The sequence below is a fragment of the Cervus elaphus genome, chromosome 1, assembly GCF_910594005.1.
Source record: "Cervus elaphus chromosome 1, mCerEla1.1, whole genome shotgun sequence".
Taxonomy (NCBI): Eukaryota; Metazoa; Chordata; class Mammalia; order Artiodactyla; family Cervidae; genus Cervus; species Cervus elaphus.
The window spans coordinates 22,676,190-22,690,401 of NC_057815.1; the positions used below are offsets into that span (position 1 = coordinate 22,676,190).

The 14,212-nt window shown below is 36.6% G+C and overlaps 1 protein-coding gene across 2 annotated transcripts in view; it reads left to right on the forward strand.

Moving 5' to 3' along the window:
• Positions 1-14,212, forward strand: part of TRPC6 (transient receptor potential cation channel subfamily C member 6) — a 153,958-nt gene that overhangs the window by 109,243 nt on the left and 30,503 nt on the right. For both annotated transcript variants that reach the window (XM_043896421.1, XM_043896496.1), the window contains exons 3-4: positions 5,112-5,297; positions 6,942-7,106. In XM_043896421.1, the coding sequence (XP_043752356.1) occupies positions 5,112-5,297; positions 6,942-7,106 (351 nt within the window). The remainder of the gene's footprint in view (positions 1-5,111; positions 5,298-6,941; positions 7,107-14,212) is intronic.

The window sequence follows — 14,212 nt, forward strand, 5'->3', positions numbered from 1 at the left end:
TACTGTCATCTGCATATCTGAGGTTAGTGATATTTCTTCTAACAATCTTGATTCCAGCTTGTGCTTCATCCAGCCCAGCATTTCACATGATGTGTTCTGCAAATGTTACATAAGCAGGGTGACAATACACAGCCTTGTGATATTCCTTTCTCAATTTTGAACCATTCCATTGTTCCATGTCCAGTTCTAACTGTTGTTTCTTGACCTGCATACATGTTTCTCAGGAGGCAGGTCAGGTGGTCTGGTATTTCCTATCTTTTTCTGAATTTTCCCCAGGTTTTTGGGATCCACAGTCTACTGAGGAGAGGCCGATACATGAACAAATGCAGTAAAGTGTATGAGTCTGTTCTTGTCTTTGACTTTCCTATCAGTTTAAATAGATGGGCAAAGAAAATCCATTCTGGCAAAACTTTAGATCGAAGGCCAGTCAATAGTTAGGGAGGGAAGTTAAGTGCAGCGGTTTGTAACCTGAGAGCCCTCAGCCCCTGAAGCACCTGTTTACCTTCATGGCTGTTCTTTAGGTTTCATTGCTTCAGCTGAACCTGAGAATTTCTATGCTGAAGGAAGAATAAAAACTGTAATCAAACACCGTATTAAGTTAAATAAGTAGCTGCTGCTATGGCAACGATCAACATAAAAGTGAGTAGCATCTGACATATCTAGGAAAATGTCTGTCTTCAGTTCTTGTCTGAAATTGTATCTCACCTCCTGTTACCTTTTCTTTAGAGCAGTATCTGATTACCTTTGTTTTTTATTTTTTTTTATTTTATTTTATCTTTCTTCCCAATTATTTTTATTAGTTGGAGGCTAATTACTTTACAGTATTGTAGTGGTTTTTGCCATACATTGACATGAATCAGCCATGGATTTACATGTGTTCCCCATCCTGAACCCCCCTCCCACCTCCCTCTCCACCCGATCCCTCTGGGTCTTCCCAGTGCACCAGCCCCAAGCACTTGTCTCGATTACCTTTTATGTCGCTCACAACCCTGCGTAGTAGGTGCTGTATAAATGCATGTTACTCTTCTGTACACAAGCTGTGACAGGGCTCAGGGATCATTGTGCCATTTAGTGACAATTATTCTGAAGAGCAGAAAAGCCCTAGAGTTGCTTGTGGTTCCAAGAGCATGGCTGGTTAATTCAGTCACTAGCTGGATAATGATAGTCTATGCTTTCTTTATTCTTCAAGAATGCAATCTCATTTTAAAAATTCCATCTGAGATAGAATGTGGTATCTATTTTTTGTTGAAATAATAAATGAGTGAATCATTGTTTTATTTTCAGTACATTCAAGTGATACTCAATGTTGATGAAAATAATCAATAAACAATCTACAATAGGCTTAGAAAAGAGTTTTATTTGAGCCAAACTGAAGCCTGGAAGACAGCCTCTCGTAATTTTGAGGAACTGATCTGGAAAAGCACGGTTTTTAGCACAGTTTTATATCTTGTCACAACAAAGAACATTAAGCAAGTCAGGGATACGTTCCTTCAAGGTTTCAAAACACAGGTCAGCATGTACACACTTAGTCAGTATGGCCTTGGCACCTGGGAAAGGAATCTTATCAAAAAGGAGGACCAGTATTGGCTTCCCAGGAAGGGAGGCATTTAATTTTTATTTTTAACATGGGCATTCCTTACTTCTGGTCAAAGTGCCCTTTTCTTAATAATTAAAGCAGATGTACAATGTATGTTTGACAGGCCACAAACAGGCTATTTTAGTTAGCTTAAATTTAAGTTAACTCGTGTATAAGCCAGAATGACTTACCCATGCCTTAGTATGTGAAAATATCTTTTATCACTAGGAATTTCATCATGGTTTTATATTTTTTAGTGCAATTTTGTGTCAAGGTACTGAGACGACTATTTGTAAAATGATGAAAACAACAATAATAATCACCATTGATTCAACCCATCCCTGAACCAGGAAGTTAGCATTTGTCATCTTGTATGACCTTCACAGCAACCATAGGAATAAACTTATATTATCCCCACTTTACAAGTAAGAATTTTGAGGCTGTAAGGGCTTTAGTAATTCGCCCAACTCATGCACCTAGTAAATGACTTTACTTAACTTGAAATCCAGGTCTGCCCTTATCCAAAACTCACTTAATTAGTGTTTAATTAATTAGGGTTGATTCATGAGAATTAAGACATGCATTTTCCTCATCCTTTTAATTTCTATAAAGCAGACTTTTCTTTATATGGAATTATGCATTAAAATTATACACCGTATCTTCTACTATATAAAAGTCCAACTAAAATGACCCTTCAAAAGGATAATTGTATCAGGGTCTTTTTATGTTTTATAATCTTTATGTTCTATTAACCCAATATCAGTCATCTCTTTATAAGTCAAAGGTTAATAGTCAAGCACCCACTTTTAACTTGTTAATGTGTGGTGTGACTGTGTGAGCCAAAGGCAGAGTTAAATCAACCACCAGCTTCACTTCTTCTTTCAAACAACTGAAATCACAGTGTTAAGTGTGGCTCACAAGCTACTGCCAATATCTCACTTTAAGTGAGTTTACATTTCAGTGTGAGAGAACATAAATATGAAAACATTTGTAAATGATTCCCAAGGTGAAAAAAAAGCATATTTCTAAAAGCAGGCTTATTTTTTCTTTCTTCAAAAAAATGGGTTTTTGTTTTGTTTTTGCTTGGAATATATCTTGTGAATTAGCAATGGATTGGAAACAATTTTTAAGATATTGTACAGCAAAGAATGCCTGCACTTTTATCAGTTCATGTGGTTTCTACTAAACAGTATTACCCCATATTTGAAGGGTCATACCCTCCTTTGAAATATCTAATTTCACATGAGCCTTATTGGAATTCTAGAGAGTATTGGTTTTGAGTCTTACATTTTTGTCTCCATAAGGACTAAGGATACATCTAGAATTGAGCGCTACAAACAGAAGAGAGGCCAGGTATATTAAATTTTGTCATAACTCCATGGGTTCTTACTAATGTCAAGAAACAGCTTGTTTTCAGGTCTTGCCTTTGATGATATAATACAATAATTATGTTTTATCAAGTGCTTGATATTCATTTCTTTATATATATTCTTTATATATGTTCTTTCTTTATATATAAAGAAATGTGTGATTTCTTTAGCACAACTAATCTCACTAAGCCTTGTTTTATTTTTTCATCTGTAAAATGAGAATAATAATAGCACCTACTTCATAGATTGATTTTAAGTTACCTTAGATCACATGGCTAAAAAATGGAAAAGCTGGGATTTGATTATGAGTATATCTAACCTTGGGCTTCCTAGGTGGTGCTAATGGTTAAAAACCTGCATGCCAATGTAGGAGATATAAGAGACGCGGGTTGGATCCCTGGGTCAGGAAGATCCCATGGTGGAGGGCATGGCAACCCACTCCAGTATTCTTGCCTAGAGAATCCCATGGCCAGAGCAGCCTGGCGGGCTACAGTCCATGGGGTCACAAAGAGTCGGACATGACTGAAGCAACTTAGCATGCATGGAGCACTTATCTAACCTTAAAAGCCCAAGCTTCTAACCACTATAACATGGAATAGTGGGCATGGACAACATATGTGCTTCCATACCTCCCAGGTCTTCCCCATGACCTTAACTGACTACATCATGAAAGGGGTAGAGCTGTTTCCTCATGACCTTATTCATACTATCTGACCAGATACCCGTGGAAAGTAGTTTGAGTCATTCTCAGTTGTGACATAGTTTATAAATTTCCTTTTATAGGATCTGTTTGAACCTACAATTAGCAAAGTGAAACTTGGCATGATTTACAGGGAGGTGCCCAAGTAGGTGCTTTGCATATACTCAGGATGAAACTGTTTTGCATATAGACTCAACCCAATATTACTTATTGACTCACATCTAGAGCCTCTCATATTTCTCCAATATCTTCTTCTCTTGATCCCTGCAAGGAATCTTTTTATCCTATAACACACTGGTGACTTCAAAATGGAGGAGACAACTAATTCTGAATCTGCAAAGCTGATTTAAGAGTAAACTCTGCTGTGGAGGCTGTGACCTCAGGAACCTTACTTTTCTGATGTACAAAGTGGGAATACTATTTACCTGGCTTACCTTGCAGCTCTTCATAGATCGAAACAAAAAAGCATTCTACAAAGAGACAAAGTGACAAAACCCTTACAGGCAAAGTGTAGCCACACAGGGTTAAATTTAAAGCCTCTTTTTGGTACCTAGTAGCTGCACAGTTTTGGACATAACCTAAGTGATCAAGGTGACTGTGAAGATTAACTGAGATTCTATGATCCACTTGCAATGCAACAAATTCTAGCTAATAGATTTTTTTTATTAACATTGGGTTATGAATGGCCTTATTTCCATGTAAGAGAATACAGAGGAAGGAAATTTTAGAAAGACCCAAATGAAGATATACATACATGGTGTATGTAAATTCAAAATGAATATTTGATGTTTAAATATGATCTGTAGTCTCTAAATCCTCTCAACATGCTATTAGGTCCTCAGCAGTAATTTATAATGAAAGCATTTTCATTAAACTTCCTTTTATCCAACGAATCTCAATTTGTGAACTTTATATTAGATCTTGTCTTTTGATCCCATGTTTGATAAACCAAGTTCCTCAATAACAATTTAGTAAATAGATTAGTGATATATGTTTGCTTTTCTTGAAACCTTTCCAAATGTTCTGTGTTTCTCAGTTCATCAACACAGTATATAAGGTCTTCCAAAGACCTAGCAAATATATGTATTATGTGCCTAGCTGATGAAGTTATGAACATAGGAGACATGATGTGTGCAAGAAAGTATGATCATGATATGGGAAGAGTTGCTTTTTATTTCTCCCGAATCAGGAAGTGAGTTTGGTGTAGCACAGTACTTTTTGACAACTTTGGTTGTGTTTTAGACAAATTTCCTCTTCAGGGATATAAAGACAATCTTTATGGTGCTAATATATTTTGGAGCTCACTCAACAGAATAGCAACGGAAGCATGTTAAAAAGAATAATAAACCTAAAAATAGAGCTTTTGTTTTCTCTACAGTCAAATCACTGATAAATTCTACAGTGTAACATAGTAAAATGTGATACTTCTACTTTTTTTTTTTTTGCTTTGCTTTATGTTTCCTAGAATGACTACAAAAAACTGTCGATGCAGTGCAAAGATTTCGTTGTTGGACTCCTTGATCTGTGCAGAAATACTGAAGAAGTGGAAGCCATTCTGAATGGGGATGTTGAAATACGCCACAGTGGTGGAGATCATGGTCGTCCTAACCTCAGCCGTTTAAAACTTGCCATTAAGTATGATGTAAAAAAAGTAAGATTAGGCACAAAGCCCCTTTTATGTTATTTCAGTTTTTATTGGTGCTAAATCAAGATGAAGGGTTGGCATAATTAGGCTAAGCTGGGTTTTTCTGATTAATTGCTCTAGGTAGGATCTCTTGTAAATTCTAAGTGCCTGGCTGTGAGACATTTCACCTATACTAAATGCTGGTCTTTAAAATGTAGACTTGTTTCTGCAATGATTGACACTTTCTTTTACTTAATGAATGATGTAAAAATGGCTTTGTGTGTTCAAACTACAGGGCATTTGTTATAGAATGGGAACATCATTATTTAAGACCAATCTCCATTTATTAATTTAGTCCAATTCTGGACCAATGCCTTCAATTCCTTCTTTAGTGCATTTGAATCTCTTGCATCTTTATTTGTGGAATATTTTTAGTCTCTGTCTTCAGGCAGTGCCTCCTATTCTTGACTGCTTTCTTAGGTTACGTAAGATATCTTAAAAAAAAAAAAGTTTCTAAAGGTGGATTTTATAATAAAAGTAATACAGACTTATGATTGGCTTTCAAACAGTATAGACATAACCCCTTTCTGTCTTCCTATTTCTTAATGGAGAATAGTCAGTATTCTATTTTTCTCCATAAATTTATCTTGGACATCTTCACATATCAGTATGTAAACGTCGACTCAACCTTTCAAAGCCTACATATCAGTGTGCTTATTTATATTATTATGTTCATTTAATCCATTTACTGTTTAAGGGTGTCCATTATTTTCTTTAAGCTTCTGTTATTTCAAAACATTTGATAAATTTCCCTCAAAAAAGGTACACATGTCAACAGTGTATAGAAAGGCTTATTTCTTCCACTCATGTATCATTAAACCTTACCATTCTACAAAGACAAACATTGTATCTTGATTTAATTGTCTTTGACTGTTAATCATCCTTAGGAAATATTTTTAGTTCCTTTATATAATCTGTCCTTTGTCTAACCTTTTCATATTCTTAGGCAATTGTTATTTTGGACTGTTGCTTTTTGTATATTAAATAATGCTCTCTGTCATATGTAGCATTCATCTGTAAAAATTAAATATGTGAGAATAAAAATATTCTGAAAAGTAAAAATTCTGAAATTTAATGATATAATTTTCTTATTTGAAAGAGCTTATGGCACAGGAATATGTCAATGGAATAGAATAGGTAGTCCATAAAAAGACCGTATGCAAATTGGAATCTAGTATAAAATACATTTAGTACTTTAGGTCAGTGTAGAAAAGGTAGTATACTTTTTTTTTTTAAAGTATTTAGATGTCTAAATTAGCAGGATCTTTTTATCATTCCTTCTAGATGGAAAAAGTGCATAATCATAAAAGTCCTCATATAAAATATTGGACTATTATAAATTATAAAAAATTTTATAACACTAAATTTTCAAAATTTGTCTATTCTTTGAAAGCCCATTAGTCCTAAAGGAAAAGTCTGATAAATCTGAATCCTTGAATTTGCGTAAACTATATTAGAACCTCCTGCCACATTGCTTGATACTTGTCCCCTACATGCTTTACATTTGTTCTTTAATTCTAAAAATATTTTTATGGGAAAGGGACACAAGAAAAAGGCTTATGCTGAACCCTTCTTTAATCAAGCTGTTAAATGTTTTGTTATCCCCGCTAGTTTGTAGCCCACCCGAACTGCCAGCAGCAGCTCCTGTCCATTTGGTACGAGAACCTGTCTGGCCTGCGGCAGCAGACCGTGGCCGTCAAGTTCCTGGTGGTCCTCGCCGTGGCCGTGGGCCTGCCCTTCCTGGCCCTGCTTTACTGGTTTGCCCCCTGCAGCAAGGTACGTCAGTGATGCCTGGGCCTCTGCCGCCGCCCCGAGTCTGTCTGGTCTGTGTATCAGAGCCAGTTAAGCAGGGAAAATTCTATTTCTCAAAAATGTCAGGAAGTCAGAGTTGGGTTCACATTATAAAAGTACCATATTTGCTATAAGAAAATTTTAAAAAGCAATGGGAAGACAAAATTCACCTGTAATATCACCGTTAGTAATATGTGAAAGAAAACCTCAGTTAGATTATTCCTATTTGTCTTCTCTCTAGTCATGCCTATGCATATATTTCTACATTTTTAATGAGGCGTGCATTGAGCAGAATTTCAAATAACATCCTAAAAGAATGCTTCCTTTTGTTTTCCCCCCCGCTGGCAAAATTTGAGATGAAAGTTTTTGTTTATCATTTATTTTAACTAATAAATCTTAATATAAATAAAGGACAATTGTGTAGATGCTCCTACAATGCTTGTTTCAATGAAGAGGATTTATTTTGGGACAGTATACATTGTAACCTGACAGCAAAGATAGCTTTTTTTGTTTGTTTGTTTTTATTTTTAGCAGACTCCCTCTGCCCAGACTTTGATGAAATTGGTTTGTTCAAATGAACCTAGCCTTTCAGAACAAGTTTGGAAAATGTTGACCTGTCATTCTTTAACAGGCATAGAAATTTGCCCTGCATTGCCAACAATCTTATTCTTCATATTTTGGAAGCCACATTTCTGGAACCTTTTAAGTTTCAACTCTGAGACTCAAACTTAAATAATTCTAAAGCTATGTAGCTAAACTGTCTACGGGACCATCTGTTTACATGCTGTGTTGAATCACTTGCTGTTCTTAAACCTGGATATGGCTTATTTTCAAACATTTGTTACACATGGGTCCAAACATCTTGCCATTGTTTTTTTTTATTTATTGCCAACATTTTTATTATTATTTAGTCACATATTTGGTGCTTTAACCTTATAGGAATGTTTCTAAGTGGCTTATAGTAGCCTTTTTCACATAGTGAAACTGGGCGTTTTCTCCTGAGGGTAAAATAGAAACTGGGCGTTTTCTCCTGAGGGTAAAATCTATCATCATAAATGTTTCCCCCACAAAGGCCAAAAATTGATTCATAAATAAAATATAAAGGAGGAAAATAAATGAAAATAGTGATATCTACTAGAATTAGAATTTATAGCATGCATTTTTTTCTAGAAAGTTAAACTTTTTCTTATTTTCCTTATTTCATAGGAATGACAGATTTCATTTTGAAAAAACTAATTAATCCTCCTTACTAGAACACAGGCCACATCTATGTATGTGGTCCCTATTCTGCTTCTACACACATTTCCAGGTTCTTCGGAGATTTAAACTGAATTATGCTTGTTATTACTCTGTGATCAGTTAAACTGTAATACATTTTCTAAAGTGAATAATTGCCCATCTCCATAATGAGCTCAAAAGCATAATGCCTTTCAGAGGGTTTGGTGTTTGACAGACTATTTTTGGCAGTCCTTAGAGTTGCACGTTTCTTAATTTTTTATTAAATCCTAATCAACCTGATTTCCTTCACTATTTCTTCTTCCTGACTATGTTTCTTTCTGGCATCTGTTTTTCATCCTCATTTAGATCATTCAGGCAAATAATCAAATTAAAAGGACATTGTCAAGGTATTTTTTTCTCATATCTAAAATCTATTTTACTGACTCTCATTTAGGGTTTGAAGCATGATTATAAAATATATTTTATATTTTCCCTTTAGTGATATAGATATGAATATTACAGCTTAGAGAATTTTTTTAATAAGGGAAAATTACTCAAGTTATATCGATACTTTTATTTAAAAATTGTTTTAAATACTTAAAAATTCAAAAACACCCATGAAAATTGTACCAGATCAAATTCCAGGCCTATGCACCTTGACAGAATCCCTGTTTCTGTTTAGAGCTTGGTTTTCATTCCTCGAGTCTGCTCTTAAAGAAATTCTTTTTTGTCCTTACTTGTTCTCTTTTTTCCACCATAATCCAAATATGTTTTATGCTCATTATAGTAAAAATAGATCATGCTGTGATTTCAAATCATTTTGGCTTCAGCTAGAACTAGCTTCAACCTTTTCTATTTACTATTGGTATTTAATAGCTATTTGATCATAAATACATACTTTAAAAGAATATGATGTAATATTTAAAGTTCTTCCTTTTAGTCATTTTACAGGTACATCAGTTTTGTGTTTTTTTTTTTTCTTTTTTCTTTTGTATAGCAGAGTTTTATTAAAGTGAAAAGGGGCAGAGAAAGCTTCTGAGATAGACATCACAACAGGGATGGAGAATGCCCCCCTCATTAGTCTTAGCAAGGGAGCTATATACTTTTTAAATTAGTTATTACAATAAATCAAAAGAATATCTCAAGGTTGTAAAGATCTTATAAGACCCACTCCCGCAATTTACATTTTAGGATGACAGGATTAGAACTTAACAATAGAAAGACCCTACCAGACCCACTCCCATAATATACATTCTAAGATATCAGGATTAGTCAGAAGCTTTTCAGGAAGGAAAAACTGTCCTCAAGCAGGATACATTGTTGTTATATAATCCCTAGTACAGAGTTTAAACTGAATTGTTTTTATTGTGTATAATCATCAGTTCTGGGTTTAAAGAAAAAAAAAAAGTTTTATGTGACTAAGACTAAGGAATGTAGAGAAAAAAAAAAAAAAAAAGTTTGTCCTTTCCTCCTCCTTGAGAATTCCAGACTCCTGTCTCCTCCTCAAGAACCCCAGACCCTCTCTCCTTGGGGACCCTGGGCTTCTTATCAACCTGCCTAGGAATTGACTCTCTCATCCCACCTTTTCTTTTAGGAGAATTGTGTTGCCAAGGGAAAGGGTCATTGTTTTTGTTCCATAACTGCTTCCTGCTGTTGAGGGGCATGGTCCCTAAATCATTGAGGCAACATATTCTCCTAACCCTCATATGGAGGGTCTCTGATCCAGGGGCCCCAAGTAATAGTTGGAGGAGGCTGTGGCACTTGTAGAAGCTTAAACAACCATTTGTAACATGAAAGCTTTCAGACGGCGAGAAACAAATCCAGTTATGCAGTTACAGATGTAAGGCAAACAGCAAAACAGAACAATTAGAATTACTATGATTTAGATAGTTTTCCACCATGGGGAGCTAGTTAACATTTCCCAAAGTGAAGTGACAGCAGCTTCAGGAGTATCCATGGCCTGCTTCATTTTGTCCACGTGTTTAGTAAAGTGAATAGCATTAGTACTCATATCTGGTATATATGTACAACATTGGGTATTAATAATAGCACATGTTCCTCCTTGTGTGGCTGCTAGAATACCTAAGGCCAATCTGTTTTGTAAAACCACCTTTCTAATTTGTATTTGTTTAGCATTAAGGGCTGAAAGTTAGTCAGAGCATCAACTTATAGCATAACACCCGATCTGTAGTTCCCAGAGAGGGAAAGAATATTGTAGCCAGATAATCATACCAGAGAAATACAGACCTTGCCCAATGAGTCCCCGCCCCCCCGTGTGTTTTTTTTTTTTTTAATTTAATTAATTTATTTGTTATTGAAGGATAATTGCTTTACAGAATTTTGCTGTTTTCTTTCAAACCTCAACATGAATCAGCCATAGGTATACAAATATCCCCTCCCTTTTGAAACTCCATCAGTTTTTCACTTTGGTCAATTATTCTTTACAGTTATTTTTTTAGAAATTTGTTTACATCACAGAATATATAGATGACAAATTTTACTATGAGTAACTCATAGTAAACTCAAAGGAGTAACTCCAGTTCCTAAAGTCCACTGAATCTCCTAGCATCTCCTTTATAGGGAAATGCAACTCTTGATGATTTGTGATAATAAATGGAAAATATGAATATACACACACATCACTTTAGTTTCCTGTCAGCCAGCTTTTTATCTGTTTTCTTGTTTTATTTTTTGTTTAAACCACAACCTTTAAGAAGCAACTAAAGCGCTTGGCTTGATTCTCCTCTTTCCCCCTGAATAGAATGAAGGGGTCATATTGCAAAGGGCCAGGAACCCCATGAAGAGCGAGAGTGAGCCTGCTCAGGAGGGAGGTGCAGATCATCGCCCTGGATGGCTGAACACGGGCTTGAGACGTGTTCAGACAGCTGAACTCAAGCTCCAGACCTCTCAGACTTGAGGTCCACTCTAACACGGGTGGCTCTCTTCTCGCTCTGTTTTACGGCCCTAGCCTTTTCTCTTCTCCTCCCATTTTAGTTTGTGTTTTCTTGAGTTTTGTTATTTTGTATTTTGAAGGCTTCCTCTGATTCCACCCTGAACAAGGCAGGGAATAAATAAGTTTTTCATGGATTTCACTACTAATAGTCAATGCCCCAATCCCAGTTTTCCACAACAGTCAAATAAGTTGAGATCTTTTTAAAAATTCATTTAATATTTATAACAATAGATTTTTTCACCAGAAAGATATTGAACCTTGCAGTAAATGATTAAAGGTCATATACATGATTAAACTTTACATAATACATGATTAAATAGCCATGTCACAATAAATTGTATATATAACAATGTCAAATTAAAATTGTATATGTGGTACACTATGGAAAAGAAATTAAAGTTGCATTACTGTTCAGTTTTTAACAGTCCATATTTTAAAAAAAACATGGCTGAGGACAATAGGCAAAAGAAAATCAATCCTATTTTCTCTGGCATTTGTTTTAATTTTATAGGAGATTTCTATTTAAACAGGATCTTAAAAAGAAACACACAAAAAAATACTCTGATTCAAGCTAAGGAACATTTACTTAGGGAAGTATGCTTTTGAGACATGATTTTTACAGCAACTTTTTACAAATTAATTTTGGATTGGCTCTGCAATATATCTAACTGTGAGGATCCATTGACTTAAAACTAGATTGATCTATTAATCTAGATAAACACACACATACACGCACACACACATGCACAACATGGCATTCTGCCTGGCCTAACTTAGAGAAAACAAATATCGTACATTAACACATATAAATGGAACCTAGAGAAAACGGTACTAATGAACCTATTTTCAGGGCAGGAGCAGAGACGCAAACATAGAGAGTGGACATGTGGACACGGAAGAGGAAGGACAGGGCGGGACAGACTGGGACAGCAGCATTGACATGTGTCCACTGCAGTGGATAGCACGGATAAAATAGATAGACAGGAGGACGCTTCTAATGGCACAAGGAGCTCAGCTCCGTGCTCTGTGACGATTCAGGGGGTGGGATGGCGGGAGAGGGAGGCTCAAGGAGAGCGGAAAATGTACGTGCATATACCTGATTCACTTTGTTGTATAGCAGAAACTGACACAAGATTGTAAAGCAATTATACTCCAATAAAAATTTTTAGAAAATGATTCTAATTAAGAGAGAAGGGACTAAGCTATGTGATTCATTCTAGCTCTAACTTTTATGATTTTGAAAACCATATAGACCGATAAAGTTTGTAGGAGCAGAGAATATTGATTGCATTTCTTCCATTATAGCATTTAGCTTTTTTAAAAACCTTAGAACTTTTTTTTCTAGGAATTTACATGTATATGTACATCCATGAGAAAATAAGAAATTGTGTTGTAAACCAAATGGAAGCATTAACTCTTAAACAAATATGCTGTTCTTAGTTGCTTAGTCATGTCTGACTCTTTGCAACCCTGTGGACTGTAGCCCAACAGGATCCTCTGTCCATGTAATTCCCCAGGCCAGAATACTGGAGTGGGTAGCCTATCCCTTCTCCAGGGGAACTTCCCAACTTCCCAATTGGGAACTTCCCAATTCCCCAGGAATTGAACTGGGGTCTCCTTCATTGCAGGCAGATTTTTTACCAGTGGAGCTACCTGGGAATCCCCAAGTACACCTGAGTTCCAGCTCTACCACTTAAGGAGCTAGTTTCTGTACCTCGCTTCCTCTTTTTCTTCACCTGTAAAATGGGCATTTCAGCAGCACATACCCCTTTGTGTTGTTGTAACGGTTACATGTAATTAATAGAATAAAGCACTTAAAACAGTAATTAGCACATACAAGTACTGGATAAGTGGTGGTTTATTATTTCTATATTTTTCTGTAATAATCAGTTAATTTGAAAAGCTATTGAAAGCTATGAGCCCTCTCCTAAGCAAAAATGTCCTTCCATGCGTGTACTGAGTTTTGTTTACCATTCCAGGGGTGCACAGAGCCCCTGAGACACATCTTGGGCACACACCACCCCTCTGCTCTGACTAGGATACATGCAACTCAGATGGGAATGATTCCTCTACTATTGATGCATGGGAGCTTTTATGGTCTCCATATTTTTAATGAAGGATCTGATTGTCACATAATTTAGGAAGTTCACTCATTGCTAATGAGGGAATGAAACTGGAACCTGAACCTAAAATGCTGGACTTTCAATGCAGTGTCATTCCAGGACGTTGGTCCAGTGCATGACGGGACCTGCCCTGCTGTCCTGCCCTTGGCTGGGTGTCCTCTTCTCGGTACTCCTGACTTCTGCTCCACTTACAGCATCTCCCACATACAACATCACTTGAAGCCATACTCCTGACTTCTGCTCCACTTACAGCATCTCCCACATACAACATCACTTGAAGCCTGACCTGCACCCACAGCAGTTCAGTTCAGTTCAGTCGCTCAGTCGTGTCCGACTCTTTGTGACCCCATGAAACACAGCACGCCAGGCCTCCCTGCCCATCACCAACTCCCGGAGTCCACCCAAACTCACGTCCATTGAGTCGGTGATGCCATCCAACCATCTCATTCTCTGTCATCCCCTTCTCCTCCTGCCCTCAATCTTTCCCAGCATCAGGGTTTTCTCAAATGAGTCAGTTCTTTGCACCCACATCAGTGAAGTACATATGCAGACAGTACTAATGCTAAGTCACTTCAGTTGTGTCTGACTCTTTGTGATCCTATCGGCCGTAGCACGCCAGGCTCCTCTGTCTCTCTGTCCATGGGATTCTCCAGGCAAGAATACTGGAGTGGGTTGCCATTTCTTTCTCCAGGAGATCTTCCTGACCCAGAGGTTGAACCCATGTCCCCTGTGTCTCCTGCATTGACAGGCAGGTTCTTTATCTCTAATGCCACCTGGGAAACCCGCAAAGCAAATAT